General features: G+C 57.5%; 2 protein-coding genes across 2 annotated transcripts; one reads left to right on the forward strand and one right to left on the reverse strand.

Moving 5' to 3' along the window:
* Nucleotides 1-746: 746 nt before the first annotated feature.
* PLIN4 (perilipin 4) lies at nucleotides 747-10298 on the forward strand. The gene is made up of 8 exons (XM_049789302.1): nucleotides 747-771; nucleotides 887-951; nucleotides 1354-1471; nucleotides 2458-2483; nucleotides 4441-5785; nucleotides 6083-8212; nucleotides 8305-8492; nucleotides 9951-10298. Exons 2-8 carry the CDS (start codon nucleotides 901-903, stop codon nucleotides 10293-10295), a joined length of 4203 nt encoding a protein of 1400 aa, XP_049645259.1. The 5' UTR covers nucleotides 747-771; nucleotides 887-900; the 3' UTR covers nucleotides 10296-10298.
* Nucleotides 10299-11556: 1258 nt separating this feature from the next.
* Nucleotides 11557-23587, reverse strand: HDGFL2 (HDGF like 2). Its single transcript, XM_049789301.1, has 16 exons — nucleotides 23429-23587; nucleotides 21415-21491; nucleotides 21146-21284; nucleotides 17563-17739; nucleotides 16866-16982; nucleotides 16710-16781; nucleotides 15821-15989; nucleotides 15634-15712; nucleotides 15195-15522; nucleotides 14337-14440; nucleotides 13650-13723; nucleotides 13439-13509; nucleotides 13098-13199; nucleotides 12733-12931; nucleotides 11992-12118; nucleotides 11557-11825 (listed from the first exon to the last, which is right to left on the reverse strand). The coding sequence occupies exons 1-16, from the start codon at nucleotides 23498-23500 to the stop codon at nucleotides 11744-11746; spliced, it is 1989 nt and encodes a 662-aa protein (XP_049645258.1). The 5' UTR covers nucleotides 23501-23587; the 3' UTR covers nucleotides 11557-11743.
* Nucleotides 23588-26068: the final 2481 nt, after the last annotated feature.

The following is a 26068-nucleotide window of genomic DNA, read 5'->3' on the forward strand; positions in this document are numbered from 1 at the left end:
GTGGATTCTGGGACACTGCGCCAGTGGAAGGAACAGACTGTGCAAAGGGCCTGAGGCTGCCAGAGGGATGGAGAAATCGTTTCGGCGACTCCCACGGCCTGTTGGGGGTGTTTTCGGGGGCACAGAGGAGGAGCTGGGAAACCCGTTCAAAGGAAGCAGGACTGGGGCCAGAGAGAGAGCACAGTGGGGAGGGCCTTTGCCTTGCGCCTTGTATGTGACCCACCTGGGTTCGATCCCCGGCATCCCATAGGGTCCCCTGAGCACTGCCAGGAGTAATTTCTGAATGCAGAGCCTGGAGGAACCCCTGAACACAGCTGGGTGTAGGCCAAAAATAAACTAAAAATAGAAAGCAGCACTGGCAGAAGGGAGACACATCCCAATGCCAGGAAGGGAAACTGAGGCAGAAGGCGGCCCGTGGCCTGGTGTCCCCCCCCCACCCGAGGCTGGAAGGCTCTTTTGGGGAGTGGGCCACTGAAGCCAAGAGGGACTGGAATGTGTTGGGGGGGGCAGTGCCCCGTGGGGGTGGGCACAGGTTGGCCCAAGAGGCAGTCAGCGGGGCGGGGGCACCGGCGTGGGCAGATGGGGTGCGGATCAGGGGAAAGGTTTTGGGCCTTGGCCCCAGGCAGGCCGTGCCATGGGACCGCCCTCAGCCCTGCCCGGCCTGGCCGCCTGCCCCGGCCGCCTCCCGCCCAGACCCTATAAGGCCTGAGAATTCCGAGTGGAGCCGGCTGCCAGCTGTTGGGCCTTCACTCCGGGGATCCCTAAACGCAGGTGAGCAGAGCCAGAGGAGGGTGACCTGGGGAGTCTAGGATCAGTACATGGGCTAAGGGGGTACAGCCAACCCCCCCCATTTTCACCCACCACCAACCCCACCACTTTCCAGCAGCTCTGACAGCCACCATGTCTGCTCAGAACGAAGGAGGCCGGGACCCCCCCAAATCCAAGGGCAAGGTAAGGGGGACACCCCGCTCTGCCGCCTTCTCTCAGAAGCGGTCCCCAGAAAAAGGAGTGTTTCCTACGACATGGGGGGTGCTAACCCTTCTCCTCTTTCCCTGGCACCTAAGGTGACGCAGGAGGTCCTAGGTGGGGGAGGGCCCCCCCAGCAAGGCCAGGTTCTTTCCTGCTGCTTGATTGGGGCCCACCTGAAACTCCTCTGAGTCTGGGGCCCACCTGAGAAGTGAAACCTCACCCCAAATCTGGCCATGTCGGCCCGGCCCAGCACAGACTTCAGAGTTCAGGGTGCCTGGCATCTGCCCAGAGCCCCAAGACTCCTGCCTGGCCGGGCCGGGGCCCAGATAATGTAGCATCCTCTTCCTTCCTTCTCTGTGCCCCCGTACCCCTCACCCACTCCAGGGCCTCAGTGGTTTTTTTGGGTCCCTGCCCGGCTTCAGCTCTGCCCGGAACCTGATCACCAATGCGGCTGGAACCCCCAAAGATGCCCGATCGGGCTCTGGCCAGCCCCAGGCTCAGGGTGAGTGAATAGCTTTTGGGGGTTGCGGGGAGCTGGGGGTGAGATTGTGTACCCCGTTTCTGGGTTCTTCCTTCTCGGCACCCACCTGTTTGCATGAGTCGTCTGAAACCAGCGAGCTGCTTTCCTGCCAGAGGGGGAAACTGAGGCATGGCTCTCAAAGGCGGGGAGCTGCAGTGGAAAACAGCCTGCCTCCCTGCAGTGCGCTGGCACCCCAACTCTGGTAGCCTGCAGAATTGGGGCTGTGGGGTCAGAAGGACAAGAGAGATGACAGCCGTGATAGGTCTCGAATTCTGACTGAGCCGCTAGATTTAAACCTGGAACCCTCCAGGAATCTTTTCTGAGCACAGATGGGTTTCCCAAAACAAAAACTTTAAAAAATTTTAAAAAAGAGAGGGGCCAGAGTGATAGCACAGCGGACAGAGTTTGCCTCGCAGGCATCTGACCCGAGCTTGATCCCTGGTATCCCATAGGATCCCCCAAGTCCCTCCAGGAATGCTCCCTGAGCACTGCTGGGTGTGGCCCCAGAGCCCAAAAAAAATGAGTGGCAGCCCCTTTTTGGGGTGCCCTTCCACTCCCCAGAGTCATAAATGTGATATTGGGGGAGCAGTGGGTGGAGGGGGCGCAGAGTGGCTGGGGCAGGAGAGACTGGGGCGCCACCAGGCAGCTGACTTTTGTCCCACAAACCTGGCATGGGGTGGCTGCCAACTGCAGCGGGGGATGGAGTAGTGGACAGGGCAGTCTAGAGCAGCCCACCTTCCCCAGGCTGCTGGGGCCCCAGAAATTCAGGGGTGCGTGTGTGTTGGGGGGGTCTGGAGCTGAAGCCTGGGCCCTGGATGTCATGTTCCGGGGTGCCTGCCAGCTCCTGGGACACTCCTGATCTTTGAGGCTGTGCCTGCCTATTGCGCCATGGGGACTAGGACAGCTGCTAGCAGTACACGCCCCCCCACACCCCGCCTTTTACCCCTGACCCGTTCCTGTTTCTGCAGGGGCCACGGGCCAGGAGCAGTCATCCCTGGGCCTGGACCAACTGCTGCCACCTTCTGACAAGGTAAGAGGGGTTCGTACATCTGGTCTCCAATCTGGGGGGGGGGCGTTGTTTGACCCTGGGGGTTTCCCAGGCTGGGAGAGTAAAAAGATGCTCCCAGACTGCTGGGGATTTTCCAGGCTGGGACCCCAACCCCCGCACCCCCTGCCTCAGTCTGCACATTTAGGAAATGGACACAGTACTGATCTACCTGCAGGCTCAGAGCCACACTCTGTAGGGGGATCCCCCAGCTCCTGGTTAAGCCGCTGAAATCAAACTCTTGGGGTGGGGCTAGAGCCGTAGGACAGCAGGGAAGACCCAGGTTCAATCTCCAGCATCCCACTAAGATTCTCTATGCTCAGAGCTCACTCAAAGCTGTGCTCAGGGCTGATTCCTGGCTCTGCACTCAGGGACCACTCTTGATGGGGCTCGGAATCCTATGGGGTCTGGGGGTCAAACCTGGATTGATTGCATACAAGGCAAATTCCAATTTTTGTCCTATTTCTCCAACCCAGTTATTCTTTTTCTGGTTTTTGGTTTTTAGTTTTGGGTCACACCCAGTGGTGCTCAGAAATCCTCCTGGCAGACTCTGGGAACCAAATGGGATGCCTAGATTCGAACTACCGTTTGTCCTGGATTGGCTGCTTGCAAGGCAAACCTCAACCACTGTGCTATCTCTCTGGCCCCTGAGTTATGCTTTTTTGTTTGTTTGTTTGTTTGTTTGTTTTTGGGTTTCACCCAGCAGCGCTCAGGGGTTCCTCCTGGCTCTATGCTCAGAAATTGCTCCTGGCAGGCTTGGTGGACTATATGAAATGCCAGGACTTGAACCATCATCCTTCTGTATGCAAGGCAAACGCCTTACCTCCATGCTATCTCTCTGCTCACCCCACCCCCCCACTTTTTTAACAGCTTTTTGGATCATACTGAGACTGCACTCTGTGCTCTGGAGAGACCCCTGGTAGTTTAGGGGATATTCCTGGCTTTTTGCTCAAGAGCCCTTTTGGTGTACAGGGGCAATTCCTGGCTCTGTGTTCAATAGCGGTCCCTGGTGGTGCTTAAAAGATATTACTGGGGCCCGGAGAGATAGCACAGCGGTGTTTGCCTTGCAAACAGCCAATCCAGGACCAAAGGTGGTTGGTTCGAATCCCGGTGTCCCATATGGTCCCCCGTGCCTGCCAGGAGCTATTTCTGACCAGACAGCCAGGAGTGACCCCTGAGCAACACCGGGTGTGCCCCCCGCCCAAAAAAAAGAGAGATATTACTGGCTCTCTAGCTAGGAGCGACCCCTAGTGGTCCTTAGGGGTATTCCTGACTATGCTCATAGCGACCCCTAGTGGTCTTTAGGGAATATTACAGGCTCTGTGCTGAGGAGCGACCCCTGGTGGTCCTTAGCGGTATTCCTGGCTCTATGCTTAGTAGCAACCCCTGGTGGTGCTTAGGAGATGTTACTGGCTCTGTACTCAGGAGCGACCCCTAGTGGCCCTTAGGGGTATTCCTGACTATGCTCAGTAGCGTCCTCTGGTGGTCCTTAGGGAATATTACAGGCTCTGTGCTGAGTAGCCATCCCTAGTGGTCCTTAGCGGTATTCCTGGCTCTGTGCTCAGTAGCAACCCCTGGTGGTCTTTAGGGGATTTCCCAGTTTTGTGCTCAGGAATGACCTCTTGTGGAGCAAAGGCTATTTTTGGCTTTGTGCTCAGTAGAGACCCCTGGTGGTGCTTAGGAGATATTACTGGATCTGTACTCAGGAGCGACCCCTGGTGTCTTTAAAGGATATTCCTGACTCTGTACTCAGGAGCGACCCCTAGTGGTACTGGAGAACATGTGCAGCTGGGGATTAGAAACGGGGTGGTGGAATGAAAGATCAGCACCTTAACCCTGTCCTATCTCTTGGGCCCCATGGAGGGGTGGAAACTTTCCTAGAGTCCCCACTGTTCATGATCACAACATCCTTTCTCTTCAGATGATCTCTGGGGCCAAGGACCTGGTAAGCTCTGGAGTGACCAAGACCAAGGATGCACTCTCTTCTGGGATGACCAGTGTGACAGATAGTGCCAAAGGCATGGTACAGGGAGGCCTGGACATGACCCAGTCTGTTTTTGAGGGTGCCAAGGGGGCTGTGGCCAGCGGGGTCACAGGGGCAGTGGACATGGCCAAAGGCACAGTCCAGACGGGCCTAGACACCACCAAGACTGTCCTGACAGGCACCAAGGACACTGTGACCACTGGTTTCTCAGGTGCCATGAACATGGCCAAGGGCACCATCCAGACAGGCCTGGATACCACCAAGACCGTCCTGACGGGCACCAAGGACACAGTCAGTAGCGGGGTGACCGGGGCCGTGAATGTGGCCAAAGGTGCAGTGCAGGGTGGCCTGGACACTTCTAAGGCTGTGCTGACAGGCACTAAGGACACAGTAACTACTGGACTCTCGGGGGCCATGAATGTGGCCAAAGGGACGATGCAGACAGGCCTGAACACGACTCAGAATATAGTGACAGGCACCAAGGACACCGTGACCGCTGGGCTCTCAGGGGCCATAAATGTGGCCAAGGGCACTGTCCAGACAGGCCTGGACACCACCAAGACTGTCCTGACAGGCACCAAGGACACAGTCAGTAGTGGAATGACCGGGGCCGTGAATGTGGCCAAAAGTGCTGTCCAGGGTGGGCTGGACACTTCTAAGGCTGTACTGACAGGCACCAAAGACACAGTGACCACTGGACTCTCAGGGGCCATGAATGTGGCCAAGGGCACGGTCCAGACGGGACTGGACACTTCTAAGGCTGTCCTGACAGGCACCAAAGACACCGTGGCTACTGGACTCTCAGGGGCCATGAACGTGGCCAAAGGCACGGTGCAGACAGGCCTGGACACCTCCAAGACTGTCCTGACGGGCACCAAGGACACAGTTTGTAGTGGAATGACTGGGGCCATGAATGTGGCCAAAAGTGCTGTCCAGGGTGGGCTGGACACTTCTAAGGCTGTACTGACAGGCACCAAGAACACAGTGACCACTGGACTTTCAGGGGCCATGAATGTGGCCAAGGGCACGGTGCAGACAGGCCTGGACACCTCCAAGACTGTCCTGACAGGCACCAAAGACACAGTTAGTAGTGGGGTGACTGGGGCCATGAATGTGGCCAAAAGTGCTGTTCAGGGTGGCCTGGACACTTCAAAGGCTGTGCTGACAGGCACCAAGGACACAGTGACAACTGGACTCTCAGGGGCCGCAAATGTGGCCAAAGGGGCGATGCAGACAGGCCTGAATATGACCCAGAATATTGTGACAGGTACCAAGGACACAGTGACAACTGGGCTCTCTGGAGCCGTGAATGTGGCCAAGGGCACTGTCCAGACAGGCCTGGACACCACCAAAAATGTTCTCACAGGCACCAAGGACACAGTCAGTAGTGGTGTGACCGGGGCTGTGAATGTGGCCAAAGGTGCAATGCAGGGTGGCCTGGACACTTCAAAGGCTGTGCTGACAGGCACCAAGGACACAGTGACTACTGGACTCTCAGGGGCCATAAACGTGGCCAAAGGGGCAGTGCAGACAGGCCTGAACACGACTCAGAATATAGTGACAGGCACCAAGGACACCGTGACCGCCGGGCTCTCTGGGGCTGTGAACATGGCTAAGGGCACTGTCCAGACTGGCCTGGACACTAGTAAGAATGTCCTAACATGCACCAAGGACACAGTGACCACTGGACTCTCCGGGGCCATAAATGTAGCCAAGGGCACGGTCCAGACAGGCCTGGACACCACCAAAAATGTTCTCACAGGCACCAAGGACACAGTCAGTAGTGGTGTGACCGGGGCTGTGAATGTGGCCAAAGGTGCAGTGCAGGGTGGCCTGGACACTTCTAAGGCTGTGCTGACAGGCACCAAGGACACTGTAACCACTGGATTCTCAGGGGCCATGAACGTGGCCAAGGGGGCCATGCAGACAGGCCTGAACACGACTCAGAATATAGTGACAGGCACCAAGGACACCGTGACCGCCGGGCTCTCAGGGGCCATGAACGTGGCCAAGGGCACAGTGCAAACAGGCCTGGACACCACCAAGACTGTCCTGACAGGCACAAAGGACACAGTCAGTAGTGGAATGACCGGGGCCGTGAATGTAGCTAAAGGGGCAATGCAGACGGGCTTGAATATGACACAGAATATCGCGACAGGCACCAAGGATACAGTGACCACCGGGCTCTCGGGGGCTGTGAATGTGGCCAAGGGCACCATCCAGACAGGCCTGGACACTAGTAAGAATGTCCTGACAGGCACCAAGGACACCGTGACCACAGGACTCTCGGGGGCCATGAACATGGCCAAGGGCACCGTCCAGACTGGTCTGGACACCACCAAAAATGTTCTCACTGGCACCAAGGACACGGTCAGTAGTGGAATGACTGGGGCCATGAATGTAGCTAAAGGGGCGATGCAGACGGGCTTGAATATGACACAGAATATCGCGACAGGCACCAAGGACACTGTGACTGCTGGGCTCTCTGGGGCCATGAACATGGCCAAAGGCACAGTTCAGACTGGCCTGGACACTAGCAAGAATGTCCTGACAGGCACCAAGGACACCGTGACCACAGGACTCTCGGGGGCCATGAGCCTGGCCCAGGGCACTGTGCAGACAGGCCTGAATACCTCAAAAGCTGTGTTGACAGGCACCAAAGATGTGGTGTCCACTGGGCTGACCGGAGCCCTGGGGGTGGCCAAAGGGGCCATGCAGACAGGTCTGAACACAACTCAGAATATCGCAACAGGCACCAAAGACACGGTGACTGCCGGGCTCTCAGGGGCCATGAACATGGCCAAGAGCACTGTCCAGACTGGCCTGGACACCACCAAGAATGTTCTCACAGGCACCAAGGACACGGTGACCACAGGGTTCTCTGGAGCCATGAACGTGGCCAAGGGCACTGTCCAGACAGGCCTGGATACTACCAAGACGGTTCTGACGGGCACCAAGGACACAGTCAGTAGTGGAATGACCGGGGCAGTGAACGCAGCCAAAGGGGCCATGCAGACGGGTCTAAATATGACGCAGAATATCACCACAGGCACCAAGGACACCGTGACTGCAGGGTTCTCGGGGGCAATGAACATGGCCAAGGGCACAGTCCAGACTGGCCTGGACACTAGTAGGAATGTCTTGACAGGCACCAAGGACACAGTCAGTAGTGGGGTGACTGGGGCTATGAATGTGGCCAAAGGAGCTGTGAAGGGAGGCCTGGACACAACCAAGAATGTCCTGGCTGGCACCAAGGACACGGTGACCACAGGGCTCTCAGGGGCCATGAACATGGCCAAAGGGACAATGCAGACAGGCCTGAACACGACCCAGAATATCGCAACAGGTACCAAGGACACATTGTGTGGAGGGGTGACCGGAGCCATGAAGATGGCCTCAGGGGCTATCCAGGGGAGTCTGGACGCGTCCCAGAACTTCTTTGCGGCCACTAGAGAGGCCGCATCCACTGGATTGATGGGCACCATGCACGGATGGTTCCCAGGGTCTCCAGGCCCCACCTGTTGTGGGACCCCTGACCAAGGAGGTCAACAAGCTGCTGGAGACCCCCAAGAAGCTGTGTGTGCTGGGGACGCCACTGTCCTATCCCACAAGGGCACCCCGGCCCCCGCCACACACCGGGATCTGTTGGAGGATATGGGGGAGATCTTTCACCCCATGAACGCTGAGGAGCAAGGTGAGATGGGATGGGCAGGGTGGGCGGGGTGACCCCCAAACCCTAGTCACTCCGGACTGGCCGGATTCAGCAAGTCCCATTGTCCTTTCCAGCCCAGCTGGCAGCGTCTGAACCAGGTCCCCAAGTGCTCTCAGCAGACCAGAGCAGTTATTTTGTGCGTCTGGGCAATTTAGCACCTGGCTTCCGTCAAAGGGCCTTTGAACACTCCTTGTGCCACCTTCAGCAGAGCCAGTTCCAGGCCCGGGCGGCGCTGGCCCAGCTCGAGGATTCCTTTCGGCAGGTAAGAGAGCGGCACTTCCTGGGGCCGGAGCAATAGAACAGTGTGCCTTGCACACAGCCGACCTGGGTTCGATCCCCAGCATCCCATTGGGTCCCCTGAGCCTGCCAGGAGAGATTTCTGAGCGCAGAGCCAGGAGTCATTCCTGAGTGCAGCTACTGTGGCCATAAAAGAAAAACCACCGGGCCCGGAGAGATAGCACAGCGGCGTTTGCCTTGCAAGCAGCCGATCCAGGACCTAAGGTGGTTGGTTCGAATCCCGGTGTCCCATATGGTCCCCCGTGCCTGCCAGGAGCTATTTCTGAGCAGACAGCCAGGAGTAACCCCTGAGCACCGCCAGGTGTGACCCCCCCCCCAAAAAAAAAAAAGGGAAAACCACCAAAACCCAAAACAAAGAGGCACCTTGGAACTGGAGGGGACAGTGCACCAGGCACTTAGCAGCACAGGGGAGACCTGGGTTTCATCCCAGCACGAGAGCAGAAGCTGAGAGTGAGCTCTGGGCACAGTGGGTGTGCCCCCCTCAAAAAAAAACCATAAACACGGGGCCGGGCGGTGGCGCTAAAGGTAAGGTGCCTGCCTTGCCTGCGCTAGCCTTGGACAGACCGTGGTTCGATCCCCCGGTGTCCCATATGGTCCCCCAAGCCAGGAGCGACTTCTGAGCGCATAGCCAGGAGTAACCCCTGAGCGTTACCGGGTGTGGCCCAAAAACAAAAAAAAAAAAAACCATAAACACAACAAAGCAAGACCACTAAGAGGGACCAGAGCGATAGGACAGCTGGGAGGGTGGTTGCCTTGCATGCAGCTGACCCAGGTTTGATCTTTAGCATCTCAAATAGCCCCCTGAGTCATCCCTGAATGCAGAGAGCCAGGAGTAATGCTTGAGCACTACCAGGTGAGGCCCCAGAAGAAAAACTAAAATACCAAAAACAAACGAAACAACCCCACCATGGAGCCAGATAGCACAGCAGATAAAGCATTTGCCTTGCATGCAGCTAATCCAGGTTTGATCCTCAGCATCCCATATGGTTCCCTGAGCTTGCCAGGAGCAAATTCTGAGCACAGAGCCAGGAGTAACCCCTCAGTGCTGCTGGGTGTGGCCCCAAAACAAAATAAAACAAAAAACACCCCCAAAACCAAAAAAAATCACCAAACACCACTAAGTAGCATCTTATGTGGCCTGAGTGAGGTGGGGTGGGGTGCACATGGCAGACCCAGGTTCGATTCCCGACACCTCATATCATCTTCCAAGCTCTACCAGGAGTGATCCTTGAGTGAGCACAGAGCCAGGAGTCAGCCTGTGACTGTGACTATGACTTCCAAAACCAAAACAACAAAAATCTCAAAAAAAAAAAAAAAAAAAGAAATTGCAGCTAAGCAGCCAAGGCTTGGGCGGGATGGATGAAGGGGAATGGGGGGCTGCAGCCTGAATCACCCTGACTCATCCGTGCCCTTCACCCCACAGGAGCCAGATGCCCGCACCCTATCTCGGGCCCGCGGCGCCCTCCAGCAACTCCATGTGGCCTACAGTGGACTGGGAGCAGGGCTGCAGGGCCTGGGAGCTGAGCAGCAGGCGCGGCTGGGCCGGGCGCGGCAGAGCCTGTGTGAGCTCTATGGGCTGGTGGCAGCCGCCGCAGCCGGGGGCCCTGGCACCGAGCTGGCCGCTGAGCACTTGCTTCCGAGCCATGAGCGTGTGCACCAGGCATGGCAGGAGCTGGAGCAGCTTCTGGATGGGCTGCAACAGTGTCCCCCACTGGGGTGGCTGGTGGGGCCCTTTGCCACCCGCCCTGCTGGCCAGTCGCAGCTGTAGGGCCCCCCAACCTCCTGAGCTGGAGCCGCCTGCCGGGCACCCACCGAGGAGCGGGGCCCATGCCACGGGCCTCCCTACTATACACATATGGGGACATTCACCCGAGTCAGGGTCCTGAGACTGTGGGCAAGGGACCTTCCTCTCAGTAGTGCTCCCTCCCGGGAATTGCTATCTTGAGGGGAGGGGGCACTTCCGGCCCCCCCAATACAGGATGAGCTTGCTGACTCAGACACTCGGTACCACGGCTCCCCAAGAAGCAGGCTCACCCCGCTTTCCAATGCCTCGCAGCACTTTCTGCACTGAAATGACGGGGTTCCCCATTCACTAACAACCCCCCCATTATAGGGATTCTCCCATCAGGCCATATCTGCAACTCATTCCCCCTTTCTGCACCCCTTGCCTTTCATGGGGCCCCATTGCATTAGACCCAAGGTGGTGGCAGCCTGGGGAAGCCCCCGAATCCAGTGTCTCTGGCAGGTGAACATCACAGGAGGTCAATGATCTGCCGACCCAGAGGAAGGACCTGGGGAGATGGCACGCCTGGCCTGGCTAGAGGATGGGAAGTCGGTGTCGGTTTACAATGGGGTCTGCCTGCAGCACCCAGACCCCGGCTTCTGGGTCCCTCTGGAAGCTGGTCAACCATGACAGGGTCAGTCCAGGATGTCTGTGCTCCCACCAAGTGGGCAGTTTAGCTGCATTAGCTCACAGGCGGCAGAAACTCACCCAACCCTGACTCCTCAGAGTCCCAAGTGTGGTCATGCCATCCATGAGGTCAGGCTCTCTGGGGTCCCCAGGGGTCATCCCAGAGAACCAAGTCAAGCACCCCTTCCCCTGCAGCTGGCCCTTCCCGGAACCCAGGTTCCAGACTGACCTGACCTCCTCCAAACCTAACAGGGGGTCCCAACACCACTGCAGGGGGTAGACAGCGGCTCCCTCTCCAGATAGAGACAGACCGCTGCTCCGACCCACTACAACCCCAGGGTGGGGACCCCTGACACCCCTGAGCTCCGTCCCCCAGGACTGCCCAACCTCTAGATGTTGCTGGGGGGTGTGGGATCGACAGCTACCCTCACAACCCATCTCCAGCTGCTGCCGGTGTCTGCACTCCGCTGGCATAGCCGTCCATGGGGCGGGAGACAGGTACCCCGAAAATCCAGCTCCCTGTCGCTGCTTCATCCGCTCCAGGAAGCCAAGCCAATAAAAAGTGATTTTTTTTTTTTGGTGGTGGTTGTTGTTTTTTTTTTTTTTTTCATTACAAAAACCCTTTATAGTCATTTCATGGTGGCTGGAAATCACAGAAATGAGGCAGAAAAGAACCCGGGGGACAAATACAAAGAGCGGCGAACTCCCCGACAGTTAGTTCTCTGCTCCCCGGGGGCCGAGGGAGCTGGGGTGGTGCCGACAGGCAGGCGGGTGGGCGGACAGATGGACGGATGGTCGGCCATGGCTCAGCTGTCATCCTCGTCCACCGACTCCGAGTCCAGCTGCCCCTGGGGGGGCTCTGGCCGTTCGCTGCCCTCCCGGGCACTGCTGCTGCTGCAGAAGACAGGGTGAGCCAGACCCTGAGCTGAGAGGACCCCAGGGAGAGTGGAGCAGTAATGGGGTCGGGATGTTGGACCCAAACCACTCCCCCCGGGTGAGGCCGGCTGAAGCTGACCTGGGGGACACACAGCAGTGACAGGACCTTCCCACTTACTCATTGTGCGATGGGTCTTCAGACGGGCTGCCCCGGGGCCCCTCCTCCGAGGCAGGCGTCTCCTCTGGCTCTTTGTCAGGCTCCTCTCCCTTCTGGGATGCGGCTTCTCCGTTGACTGGCGCTAAGTCTGGGCAAGAGGGGGCAGCAGTGCTGGGGGTTGTGCAGGGACCCCCAGAATTGTCTTTCTGGTGGGCAACTTTAAGATGAGGTCCTGGGAAGGCCCATGTTCATCCCGGACCCCACCCTTAGATACCACCTCATTGTCAGCCAAGCCACTTTCGGACCCAAGCCTGGTGGGGGCAAGCACATATGCCTGTAGGTTTCTTTGGGTTTGGTTTGGGGGGCACAACCGGTGGCGCCCAGGAGTTAATCCTGTAGCTCTGTGCTCAGAAATTGCTCCTGGCAGGTTTGGGGAACCCTGTGGGATGCCGAGGAATGAACCCGGGTTGGCCACGTGCAAGACAAACGCCCTCCCTGCTGTGCTATCGCTGTGGCCCATTTTTGTTTGGTTTGGGGCCATGTCTGACAGTGCTCAAAACTGACTCCTGGCTCTGTGCTCAAGGGAACACTCCTGGCGGTGCTTGGGGGATCCTATCAGATGCCGAGGATTGAACCCAGGTCAGCTGTGCCCTTAGCAAGTACCCTTCCCACTGTGCTCTCGCTCTGGCCCCAGGAGGCTATGTACCAGGCATTAGCCCAGTACCCTCCCCTCATCTTGGCACCCCCAGTCCAGCCCCTCACCTGTTCCGGCCTGCTCCCCAGGCTTCTCGGCGGGCACCTCTTCTCCAGCCAGCACCTCCTCGGCCTTGGTTGTTTCTGTGCCGCTGCGGCTCACCTTGGGTGCTGCCTCCATCCTGGGGCCCAGCACCCGGGACTTGAGGCGAGTGTAGACCTCGGCCGCCTTCTCCATCACCTCCTTGTTGGCCTTGTAGCGGCGAATCTGCAGCCCCAGCCCCAGCCCCAGGCCTGACTCAGAACGTGCAGCACCCCCCTCGGCCGCACCCCCCCACCCGCCAGCCCAGTCCAGAGGGCTCCTACCTGGACACTGGGGGAACCCCCCACGACAGGCAGCCCCACCCAGAGCCACCCCTGCCACTCCCACCTACCTTCTTGAGCGTGGCCACAACGTCTGTGTTCTTCTGGAGGATTTGCGAGGTTACCTGCAGGGTCCCCAGCTCCTCCAGTGCGCTCAGGCACCTCTTCACATCCTGGGAGGCCCAAGGGCTTGGATGAGGAGGGTGCCTGGGACCCCACAGGACTGAGCAGGGGATGTCTCTCAGGTTGGTGGGGACTCTGAGCATGTTCTAGGGGACCCACATACCCCCAGGTTATCCCAGACCTGTCCTATCCCAAGACCCTTCAGATGGGGGGGTCAGGAATCCAGTTAGACTTGGGGGTGGGGTGCAGAGGAGACTCCTCGGCCTGCGGTCGGGGGCCGTGTCCTCACCGGATTGTCAACTTTGAGGGCGAACTTGATTTCGCTGTGCAATTTCTGCAGCTTCTCCTCCACAGAAGGTTCTGGGCAGGGGGCAAAGCACAGCCAGAGTTCAGGCTGTGGCCTTCCAGGCAGCTCGGACCCCCACACTCACGGGCAGGCCAAAGGTTCCCCCCCCCCCAATGTCGTGTCTCCTACCTCCCCTGCCACCCCAACCCCTCACCTTTCTTCTTGTCCACCTTCCGATCCTGCGAGAATCCCTCGGACCGCTTCCGGGGACGCTCCAACTTCACAGGCCTGTGAACGGACGGATGGATGAAGATTAATCAGGGACCCCAAGTGCAATGCCCCTCATTCCCCCTCTCCCTGCTGCTGCCCTCCCATCTCAAGAGGCCTCAGGTGGATCAGGCCCCCAGAAACAAGACTGGGGCCCGGAGAGATAGCACAGCGGCATTTGCCTTGCAAGCAGCCGATCCAGGACCAAAGGTGGTTGGTTCGAATCCCGGTGTCCCATATGGTCCCCCGTGCCTGCCAGGAGCTATTTCTGAGCAGATAGCCAGGAGTAACCCCTGAGCACCGCCGGGTATGGCTCAAAAACAAAAAATAAATAAATAAATTAAATAAATAAATAAATAAATAAATAAACAGAAACAAGACTGAAGGTAGAAGCTGTGAAGCTTCTAGAAGTTTCTGGACAGAGCCAGAAGCACGGTTGGAGGCCAGCCTCACCCCAGGGACCACCAGTACCATCAGGATTGGCTCCCAATAAAAAAGTCAGGGGGACAATCTCCCACCAGCACTGCAATGAGACCACATCCCTGGGGAATGGAGGTGTGTGTCTGTTCTGGAAACAAGCAGAAAGGAGCTGAATCCCCTCTGGGAACAAGAGAGCACCCCCCGCCCTGCTGACCTGGCTCGGGGCCTCTCCTCGGAGCGCCCCCTCTTCTCCTTCTGGCTGGCCCTGCGCACAGGCTCCGCACCAGCCGCTGGCAGCTTCTTGGCCGACTTCTTGGCCTTCAGAGTGAAGAGGTGTTGGAGAGGCAGGAAGTGAGGGCCCTCACCCCAGACCCCCACAACTCTGCCCTGTACACACAGAAGCCTCAGGCCTGGTGGCAGGGAAAGGGAGGAGGCAGAACCTAGATTCCCAGCACGGCTCAGGGGTTAGTCCTTGCGGTGCTCAGGGATTACTCCTGCCAGTGCTGGGGGACCCTACGGGATGCTTGGGATTAAACCAGGGTCAGCTATATGCAAGGCAACTGCCCTCCCCACTGTCCTACTGCTCCAGACCCCCTCCTGCCACTGTAAAGCTGGGGAACAGGTTCCCACATGGGACAAAAGCAGCAAAGGAGGGGCTGGGAGAGCTCGGAGATGAAGGTGCTCAACTCAAGTGTCCCTAACAGCAAGGGGTACAGCATGGGCCCCTCAGCAAAGCGGGAAACCTCACATTCTCAAGCCCTGCACTAAAGTTCTGGTGGGGTCCTGAGGCCTTAGGAACCCCACATCTAAAGGTGCTATGGGGAGACCATTGACCTTTCTCAGGGTGGGGGCTCTTCTCCTTGGCCCCCTTACCTGCCTTGCACAGACTCCTCCTGGGTGTCCCAGTTTCTTCAGGGCCCCACATGGGGCCCAAGTATTCCTCCCAAGCTCCCCGACACCCGACCACCAACGGGGCACATCCAGGATCCCCGTCCACGTCTGCGCCACCCAGAGGATTCCGCCACCAAAAGGGGGGAGACCCAGCCGAGCTCTTGGGGGTACACACGCCCACCTCTCTCTCTAGGTCGGTGGCATCAGGCTCCGAGTCCGAGGAGGTTGGGGGAGCCCGGCCCTTGCGGCCGCGTGGGCCCCGCTTCTTGACTGGCTCATCATCCTCTGGCGGCTCATCGGCGCTGCTGCCGCCGCTGCCTGGAGCATCCCCACGCTCAGCCCGACCCCGCCGCCGCTCCTTGTCTTTTTCCTGCTTCTCCTGCTTCTCCTGTTCCCGCAGCCGCCGTAGCTCCTCTTCCTGGGCCCGCCGCCGTCGTGCCTCCAGCTCCCGCCGCCGCGCCTCGTCCCGCCGCTTCCACTCGCTGATGCGGTCCACCTCATCGCTGTCGCTGTGTGTGTGTGTGGGGGGGAGCGGGATGGATGGGCTGAGTGGGGAGCCGCCTCCCTTGGGGTTCCCCACCCCTGCTCCACTTCTCTGGGCCACTCAGCCCCAAACTCACCTGTCACTACTGGGGCTGCTACTGGGTGGCCGCTCGGGCTTGGGCTTCCGGCCCCGGGGTTTTGGGGGAGGCTTCTCGGCTGGGGGAGGAAGGAAGGATGGTTAACACTGGGACCCCCTCCACTGGTTTTCCCAGGGTGGGATTCACCTCCCACCCGCTCCCTCTGGTCCACCCAATGTCCTCCTACCTGGCTTTCTGCCCCGCTGGGGCTTCTTAACAGACACCTCAGAGTCTGAGTCGGAGGAGGAGGAGGAAGAGGAAGAAGAGGAGGAGGAAGGAGACGGGGCCGTGGCCACCGGCTCGCCCTTGGCCAGGTCCGATTCTGCTTTGGAGTCCGAGTCAGAGGCTGAGGGCGCCTGCAAGGTAGAGGTGGGTGCAGGGGTGAGGCATGCAGGAGAAAAGGAAGGGCACCCCAAGACAAGCTCCAGATTCCAGAACCTGGAGTCCCGAAGGCCCAAGTCTCAGGCCCACCCCCAATGCCTCCAGCAGTTCCCCCCACCCTAGCATGCCGGTGGCTATCGAGGGGTTCATCTGCCTGTGGCTTCCCCATCTGAGGTATAGTGGGAAAGGGGAGAGGGACACCCCAAGCCTTCTCCTAGGGGGAAATGAACTTCTGCCTCTCCTGGCCATCCTAGGTTCTCACACACACAGATCCACACAGCCACGTAAGTAGGATCTGGGTATGGACAGACATGGATACACACATATACACAGACACACCGGTTCTGAGGTACCCACTGTACCCGCAAACACACAAACATCTGCTCTAAGACCCCAACGCTCAACCTTTCTGTGTTTTGGGGCCACATCCGGCATGCTCACGGGTTATTCCTGGCTCTACACTCAGAAATCACTCTCTCTGTCACCCAACACCCCCATTTGGGACTCAAGCCCAAGTTCACCCCTCAACCCTGGCTTAAAGCTTTTGCTTCCTGGTGTCATTCAAAAGCCTCTGCTCTGTCCTCTTGACAAGAGGCCCCACTGCAAGGTGAAGGAGGCTACAGAAAGCAGCCCAATCTCCCCCAAGGGGATGTGAACCCCGGAATCAACATGCCTCCCCCGTCCCTGTCTCCTACCTTTTTCTTCCGTCTCCCCAAGGGACCCCGCCGTGGGACCCGGGCCACGGTTTTCTTCTCAGGAGTGAAGTCCTAGGCAGAGAGAAAGGAGCTGAGGCCAGGCCTCCCCTGGCTGTGCAGGTTGGTTTCCCCCTGGGGTACGACCCTGCACCCCACCTGGTCGCTGGTCTTCTCAGACTCAGATGAACTCTCTGAGTTCTCCCCATCTGATGGGGACCCACTGGCTGGTTCCACGTCGCTGGGGGCCTTCCGTGCTCGCTTGGACGAAGACATCTGCGGGGCGGGGGGCAGCCAGAGTGGTGGGTACTAGGTCACTACTCCCCCTACCCCCTGGCCCCCAGACAGGAGGCCCTGAGGAGTTGGGGCTCAGGAACCCTGTGTGGGTCTGAGCACCATAGTGCCTGGTCCTCGGGTCAGGTGCCTAGAGCATTACTTGGGAGGCCCCAAGCCTACACCCCACATTTTACACCCTAAAAGGGGGGCTATTTTGGTGTGTGAGTGGCCCCTCAATACCCTTTTCTGGTTATTGCTGTTTTGTTGGTTGGCTTTTGGGCCGAACTGGGTGTGTTCAAGGCTTTCTCCTGGCTCTGGGATCACTTGTGGTATATCATAGGATGCCGGGGATTGAACCTGAGTCAGCTGCATGCAAAGAAAGAGTCTTCCCCACTGTGCTATCACTCTGGCCTCTCAACTTTCTTTTTGTTGGGGGGGGGGGGAGGGTTATGGCTAGTGCTTGAGGTGTTTGAGGGAACCCTAACTCTGGTGGTACCAGAGATTGAACAGGGATTGTTCACAGGCCTGAGCCCCCTGCTGTCCTTCTGGACAAATCCCTTTGCTACCCCCACCGGCCTACCTTCAGGTTGGCCGCCTTCCGCTTCAGGCTCTTGTCAGAGTCCGAGTTGCTCTCCATCCTGTCGCTGGTGACCGAGGTGGTGACAGTTGTCACGGCCATGACCCCCCGCTCGCCATCGTCACTGCTGCCGCCTGCTCGGTCGGGCTCAGGGGCCTCGCTGTCGGAGGAACTCACGGGCTGGGGAGGGCCCAAGCATGGCCGAGTCACCCCCAGTTCGAGGGGGACGAACTGCCAGCAGCCCAGTACACAGTGTATGTCTCAGACATTGGGGTCCAGCCTCCTTGTTTTCCAGATGGGGAAACTGAGGGCCAGGAAGCCTGGAAAGTTCCAATGCTGTGGAGGCTCAGCATTGTGGGAGAAGCAGACATCTCTTCGTTTGCTTTTTTTTTTTGTTTGGTTTTTGGGCCATACTTGGTGATACACCCGGCGGTGCTCATGGGTTATTCCTGGCTGTTTGCTCAGAAATAGCTTCCGGCAGGCACGGGGGACCATATGGGACACCGGGATTCGAACCAACCACCTTTGGTACTGGATCGGCTTCTTGCAAGGCAAACGCTGCTGTGCTATCTCTCCAGGCCCCAGGAATTACTCTCTTGGCAGTGCTTGGGGAACCATATGGGGTGCTGCAGATTGAACCCAGATTAGCTGCATGCAAAGTAAATAAATTACTCCCACTCTGGTCCCTAAAGCAGACAAGCAGACCGTGGCCCAATAATCAAAATATAAGGGGAGCTTGGGGCCGGAGAGATAGTATGGAGGTAAGATGTTTGCTTTGCATGCAGAAGGATGGTGGTTCAAATCCCGGCATCCCATGTGGTCTCCTGTGCCTGCTAGGGGAGATTTCTGAGCGTAGAGCCAGGAGTAAACTCTGAGCGCTGCCAAAAAAATGGGGGGAGGGGGGCGGAGTGATAGCACAGCAAGAAGGGCATTTGCCTTGCAAGCAGCCGACCTGAGTTTGATTCCAGCATCCCAGAGGGTCCCAGAGCCTGCCAGGAGTGATTTCTGAGCATAGAGCCAGGAGTAACCCCTGAGCACCACCAAGTGTGGCCCAAAAACAAAAACAACAACGGAAAAATTAAGTAAAGTAATCCAAATAAGATCTCACTGTAACAGGATGTAAGGCATTCATGAACCTGAATTTAGGGACCACAGACGGAGCAAGGGTCAGAGATATTAAGTCATAAATCAGAGGATGATTTTCAAGGGTTATGAAAAATAAATAGGGAGCCAGAGAGATAGCCCACTGGGGAGGGTATTTGCCTTGCAATTGGCCAACCTGGGTTCAAGCCCCGGCACCTCACAGGGTTCCCTGAACCCCGACTGTAGAGGGAGGAGCAAGCCCTGAGCACACCCAGGTGTGGCCCTGAAACTAAAATCAATCTAGGAACACAGAGAGGGCTCCAGAGCTGGAACACAGGCTATACATGCCGAAGGCCAGGGGGCAGAGGTGTGTGTGTGTGTGTGTCCAGAGCATCCTTAGGGCAGCCCAAACCAACCAACTAAAGCCCAGTGGGTTGCCTCCCGACAGGCCTCCAGAGTGATTGTTTGTGGTCACTAATGCTGGGAGCTGGAGCTTGGGGGTACAGTCCTATGCCTGAGTGTGACACGCCTTTGCTCCCCAGATCCTCCCGTTTTAGATCAGGAAGCTGGAGCTCTAGTAGGGGATGGAAGCTCCCCGAATACAGGGAAAGCTAGGAGCAGGGTCAGGCGTGGAGGGGGGCCCACGTGCCAGTGTGGGTGGTGCGGTGGTTGAGGGGGTGACCCCAGCTTCAGAGTGAGCGGAGAGCGCCACTAGACCCAGGGGCCTACGGAGGCGGATCTCCAAGTATTTGGGTTTAACCCAGCAAGAGCTGGGGGTGGGGGTACCAGGTAGGACTTGTGTTCAGCACCCTCAATCCACCGTGGGAGTGGGGTATGAGGGAATCACCTCCACCGCATGGCTGTCTGCAAGCAGGGCCCTCCCACAACTCCTCGGACACAAGCTGCAGTGCCTGCGATTTCGGGGTGGCCTGTTTTGGGGTTTTATTTCCTGGAAGGCAGGCTTTCCACAGCTCTGGCGGGCCGTGGGCGGGTGATAAATATTTTAGGGCGCAGTGATTCATCACAGGGCAGAAATAAATTTCCAGGGGCCCTTTCACGTCAAGCCAAGGCACTCGTGAACCCAGCGGCCTTTCCCCCATCTGAGGCTTCACTGCATTGGGGACATGCATGCAAGGGTGGCAGGGCACCACCCCCCTCTACCGACACCTATTCCAGATGCCTCGGGGGTAAGGAAATTAAAGCCCCACCACCCACCCCAGACACAGGGCCACCTGCTGGACACGAAGTCAAGGTCTGGGTCCAGTCCCCAACCCCGTGAGTTTGGGGATTCCGAAAAAGTGGGGGGCAGCGGGCAGTGAGCTTCTGCTGAAGCATGTGGAGGGAAGCTAAGCAAATACATTGAGATGTTCCCAAGATTCCAAGTTCTCAAGCTCAATGTGGGGTGGGGCTAGGGTGACACAAACTGATCCCCAATGAACCCTGCTTTTGTGCCTGGGGTTGGCTCAAAGGCATCCCTCTAGGGAGGGGTCAGGCTCCTTCCTGCCCCTCATCTGCACCTCCAAAGCTCTGATAAACCCAATGAACCCCCAAGAGCTGCAGCTCCATCTTTTCTCAGAAATTCCGGCACCCACTCACTCCCACCCCCCTAAAAGCCTCTCTGGTCCCTGTCCTATCTACACCTCTCTCCACCAGAGTTCTCACTTCCACTAACGGGTCCTTCTCCCAAGGTGCCAAGCTGAGAGGGTCAGGGCAGGGAGGTGTGTAAATTGGAATCAGGGCATAAGGGCCAGATCGACAGTACAGCGGGCAGCATGCAGTGGGCCCAGGTTAAATCCGGGCATCCCACCAAGAGTGATTCCTGAGCACAGAGCCAGGAAAGCCCAGAGCATCGCTTTGGTTTGGTCACAAAGAACCAAACCTTAGAATATTATGTTTGGGGGTAGCTCTGAGAGAGACCACAGAGGTTAAAAGCATGAGCCTTGTAAGTGACCCACCTGGGCTGGATCCCCCAACACCCATCCAGGGTCCGCAGTGCCCTCCCTCCCTGCCTGATGTGATCCCTGAGCACAGAGCCAGGAGTCAGCCCTGAGCACAACTAAGTATGGCCCATAAATTTAAACAAAAATATTTTTTATAGGGGCCAGAGTGACAGAACAGCAGTAGGGCGTTTGCCTTGCACACTGCTGACCCAGGATGAACTCGGGTTCGATTCCTGGCATCCCATATGGTCCACCAAGCCGCCAGGAGCAATTATTGAGTGCAGACCCAGGAGTATTTCACAGCTGGATGTGGCCCAGAAAATTTTAAAAAAATTGTTTTTATAGAGGTTAAGGGCTAGAATGATACCAGCTGGAATGCTACTCCACCCAGGGGACCCCTAGTAATTTCTGTGCCTGCCCCCACAGGAGCAGGGATACCTGGTACCAAAGTGAGGGGCTAGTGATATTCTCCAACACCCCTCAAGTGCCCAGGTCGGCCCCCACAGGGAATGAGTGCCTGGTCGCCAGGCCTTCTTTCTCCTCCTCCCTGCCCCCAGACTCACCAGAGGGGCACTGTAGCTGGCATGTGGATTGTTCTGGATTTCCCAGAGGCCCTCATTGAAGCCTTTCCGCTTGTTGGGTTTCCCGTACTTCTCTTTGCACTTGTCGTAGGGGAACAGATCTTTGGGTCCCAGGAAGGCCCTGCAAGAAGCACCTTAGGCTTAGGGTGGAACAGGCTAGGGTGGGGGTGCCCGGATGAGAGGGGCTATCCCAGGAGGCACCAAGCAGGAAGACGAGTAGATGGGGGACGACCCAACCCGGGACCACTTACGTTTCGTGTGTGCCGAAGAAGAAAATGGGGTACTTGTTGGGCGGGGGCTTCACGGCGCCATCAGCAATGTCATCGATCTGTGGAGAGAGACCAGTTAGGAATATGCCCAAGTGGGGAGTAGGTAGGGGGTGGGTATGGCACCCTTGGACCTAAGAACTCCCCGCAGTGTCTTGGGGGGCAGAGCAAGGCGGGACATCTCTGCCAGTCCTTCCAGCGAGGCATCTGAGTTCCTCACCCAGCAGTGCGCCCCTAACTTCTCCCCACCATGCAAGGGGATGCTGTCTGCCTCCAAAGAAGGGGCCATACCTGAGCAAAAACCCAATCAGGGGCCTTCAGCAGCTAGAAGGGATGGGGCCGAGCTCGGATGCTAGGAACCCCCCTCCTCGGCCTCCCACTGGGTCCCCGGGCCTGCTCCGCAGAGGGGATCGCCATGGGGTGGGTCTCCCAGCAGCTCTGCTGGCAGCTCCAAGGATGCAGAGGGTAGGGGGGTGGGCGGCAGGAGACAGGCCTGGAGCATCCAGGAAGTCCCACCCTCTCCATACAGGCCCATGGGCTGCGGCAGCTGCCAGTCACCTCCCCAAGGCTTCACTTCCAATCAGCTGCTTGGCAAAAGCAACGGGAATCGGGGCTCTAAGACGGGCGGCAGGAGTGGGGGGTACAGGCCAGGCCAGGGAGATGCTGGCAGTGCCGGCCAGGTCGTTTCCCCGCAGGGGGCCCCAAGAACGTGAGCGCAGGAAATTCAGGGTCCGTGGGGTTCATGACCTAGAGGCCTGGCTTGCCCCCCCATTCACCCCACGCCCCAGGGATGGACTCTCCCCAATGCCCTGCGCGCTTCGCTGCTCTTCTCCCTCCAGCTCCTGGGGGCTCCTTTTCAAAGTCCACGGGCACCCCCAGGCATTCCTTACCCCTTCATGACCCGGCCCAGGATCTGGCTTCAGCCTGTTCTCGGATGCCCCAGTTCTGGGTCCTGCCCCCCTGCCTGCTTCCACTTAGGGGGCCTCCCCTTGCCTCCAAAATGTCTGGGCTCAGATCATGCAGGGGTCTCTCTGCCTTGGGGATGTGGGGTTGTCAGTTTTACAGAGTCCCCACAACCTAGTCAAAGAACTCAGTTGCAGACCTGGAAGTCCCAGGCTCGGAGCTCTTCAGAGCTGAGACTTTTGCATGATCAGGGTCCAGCTCCACACAGGGGAACCCCAAAGTGTCCAGGGCTCCCCATGACCTGCCCATCAGGGCCTGGGGGAGTATGTGTGTGTTGGGGAGTTCATGCAAGACTCCAGTTACCCCCAGCCCGCAAGTCTTGGGCCCTCTGGATGTCTAGAACTGGGGTCCCCTCTCCTCTCTATCCAGTCCATCCTCTCCACTTTTGGGGTCTTATGAGCCCAAGCCCCGAGTCCCATTTCCAACTCCCGCACGTCTTCCATGACTCTCAATTTCCTCTTCCCTGACTTCATGCCCCATCCCAGCTCCCCAGAAGAAGGCGGCTTCGGGGAGGGGGGGGGGCTCCTGGCTATGAAGGTCTGGGGAATCTCCCTTCCCACAGGGGACCCCCACTTCTTTCAACCGCCTCTTCCTCAGTTTCCCCTCGCACCACTTAGACCCCGTGCCTTCCTGCGCCCCCATCCCTGAACTCTGAGACACCCCCAATGTCACCCCTGCAGAGCCCAGAACCCCCAAAAAGTGCCTCCCCAGATACCCGCATTCGGGGTGTAGGGTGCGGGTCTGCAGAGATCCCCTTTGGCCTGGGGTTCGGGGTCAGACTCGGGGTTCTTGGAAGCCTCCGGAGAAGTATCACCCCCAGAGGACCCCCAGGAAGGGCAAGCCCACCCCCCAAATCCGAGGACATCCCGGTTCTCAGATGCCGAAGCTTGGGGTCCTCCCAGGCCCTCGGTCCGTAAGTTGCTCCGTCCGGGTTGCTTCCCAGCCCCGAGCCCAGGCGCGCGGGTCCCGCAGAGCGCGGCGCCCCCCCAAAGTCCCGGGGTGCGGGGTCCCCTGGGCCGCAGCCCCCCGGCCTCACCCGGGCCGGCCAGTGCGGGTAGCCTTTCATCTTGGCGAACACCAGGTCCCCGGGCTTGAAGGCGTGCGGCATGCTGGCGGCGGAGGCCCAGGCCGCGGGGAAGCGGCGGCGGCGGGAGACGGCGGGAGGCGGCGGGAGGCGAAGCCGGGGGCGGGCGCGGGGCGCCGAGGGGGCGGGAGCGGCCGCCAGGGGGCAGCGGGCCGGGCCCTGCTGATTGGGCCGAGGGCCGCCGGAAGTCCCGCCCTCCCCCGGACAAGGGCGGGCGGCGCCGTCGCTCAGGACCACGTGCGGAAGCGAGGGGAGCGCGGACCAATGAGCGGAGGGGTTGGAGCGGAGCCCGCTCACGGGATTGGCTCACGGGAGAGCCGAGGGGCGTGGCCCATAAAGGCCTAATGGGAGGAGGCGGAGGGGAGGGGAGGTGAAAGGGGAAAAGTGGGCGGGAGGAGAAAAACGGAGGAGCCCCGGGGAGTGAGGGGGCGGGGCTTTCCGACACGAAGGGGAGGGATTTCAGGAAGGCTTCTTGACTATTGGAGGACGCGGGAAATAATGGCCAATCAACGCGTTGCAAGGGGCGGGTCCTACGTAGCCCCGCCTCAAAGGGCGGGCTTAATGAAGCGCTACCGGCCATAGGCTACCGCTGGAGCAGTGACCCCAGATACTGAGCTGTCATTGCCTAGCCAAGGAGGAAGCGCTTTAAATACTAAGCACCCATTGGATGTTTTAAGAGGGGCAGTTCAACTTAAATAGAGACGCGCCATTCCCATTCCCAGCGCGAGAGGGTGGGGCCTAGGCGAAGAGGCGGGCCGTGGGGGTGGTGTCAGCATAAACACCAGTAAAAATGCGCACTTTTATTTCTGGATTTTTCCAAGTTCCTTTTGCAGGAATTATTTGCCAGCGCCACGAAATACCATATTTATTAGTTCGTGCCCCCCCCAAATGTATTAAAAATAACAAAAAATAATGTATCTTGTGCACCCCAGTTACTCAATCTCTGTGCCTGTCTCCCCCACTTGTACATGTTTAGGGTTACTTTGTGAAGGAACAACTAATTGAATTTTTATTTTATTTCTAAACAAGTGAAACACAAAGTGAGTGATAGTTGAGGCTGGTTGTTTTTGTTTGGAGTCACACATAGCGATGCTCAGGGGTTACTCCGGGCTCTGCATTCAGGAATTACTCCTGATGATGCTCAGAGGACTTCATGGGATGCAGAAGACTGAACCCTAATGGGCTCCAAATATGACAAAGCCCTCCCCATAGCTGAGATTTAGATATACAATTTCTAGCACCAATTCTACCACCACTATCAACTTCCACCCAGTGAGATGAGAAGTTTCTTTAGGGCCGGGCGGTGGCGCTGGAGGTAAGGTGCCTGCCTTACCTGCGCTAGCCTTGGAAGGACCGCGGTTCGATCCCCCGGCATTCCATATGGTCCCCCAAGCCAGGAGCAACTTCTGAGCGCATAGCCAGGAGTAACCCCTGAGCGTCACCGGGTGTGGCCCAAAAACAAAAAAAAAAAAAAAAAAAGAGAAGTTTCTTTAAATGTCTTGCAAACATATTGGAGGGATCAGAGGAGCAGAGAGGACAAAGCTTCGTCTTGAGAGAAGAGATCCTTATAACATAAAAAACAAAACATGCTTGTGCATGAAAGATGGTACAGGGCGGGCGACATGCACTTGCCTTGCATAGAAAGGTTTCATTCCCAGATCCCCAAAGGGTCCCTAAGCACTGCCAGGAATGATCCCTGAGTGCATGAAAAATAACTGAGCACCACTGGATGTAAGCCCCAAAAACCCAAAACAAGATTAACATAATCCTATGTTACTGGGCATTTGGCCAAGAAACTGAGACCATTGACTGCACAGCTCCTATTCCAGGCCACCTGCTACTCTCCATTTTAAAGCATGGATTTCACCACTTTAGTTTCTCTCCAGACATTTTTCTCCGGAAATTTCTCTAAAGGAGAAATCTCTCTGAGCCCCGGAGATGCTCCAAGTCAAGGATAACAGTCTTCAAGGATTATTACACCTTTCTCTTAGCGCCTAGAGTAAACCTATTTTCTTTTCCCAGGGTTGGAGAATCTAAGCCTATATCTTCAACCCTCCAGGCTAGAATTTAAACAAGCCTCGTTAATCTGCATTTCAGCAAGCCTCATTTAGGATCTCAACTACTGTCACTCAAGGGAGAGGCACTTTTTTTTTTTTTTTTTTTTTTTTTGACAGGGAAAAAGGTCAGCTGCTTCAGGCTCTGGTTTAGCTGCCAACCAATCCCTGCCCAATCCCATGGGGCCCCGGAATAGCATCAGGAGTGATTCTGGAGCACAGATCAAGGAGTAAGCACTGTGCACCTCTAGGTGTGACAACCAAAGACTAAAAAATAAATGAGAAAAGTGTGTCTTCCTTTATCCTCCACCCTCACTCCCACTCCTGGGGTTCAAAAATGCAATTTCTGTAAAATTGACAGTATTAGGGCCAAAAAGATAGTAGAATGGGTAGGGTCAAACTGGGTGTGACCCCAGCATCCCACTGAGGCTGTTTCTCTCTCTCTCTCTCTCTCTCTCTCTCTCTCTCTCTCTCTCTCTCTCTCTCTCTCTCTCTCTCTCTCTCTCATTTCTCCTTTTTTTTTTTTTGGTTTTTGGGC

This window comes from Suncus etruscus, chromosome 15 (genome assembly GCF_024139225.1).
Source record: "Suncus etruscus isolate mSunEtr1 chromosome 15, mSunEtr1.pri.cur, whole genome shotgun sequence".
Lineage (NCBI taxonomy): Eukaryota > Metazoa > Chordata > Mammalia > Eulipotyphla > Soricidae > Suncus > Suncus etruscus.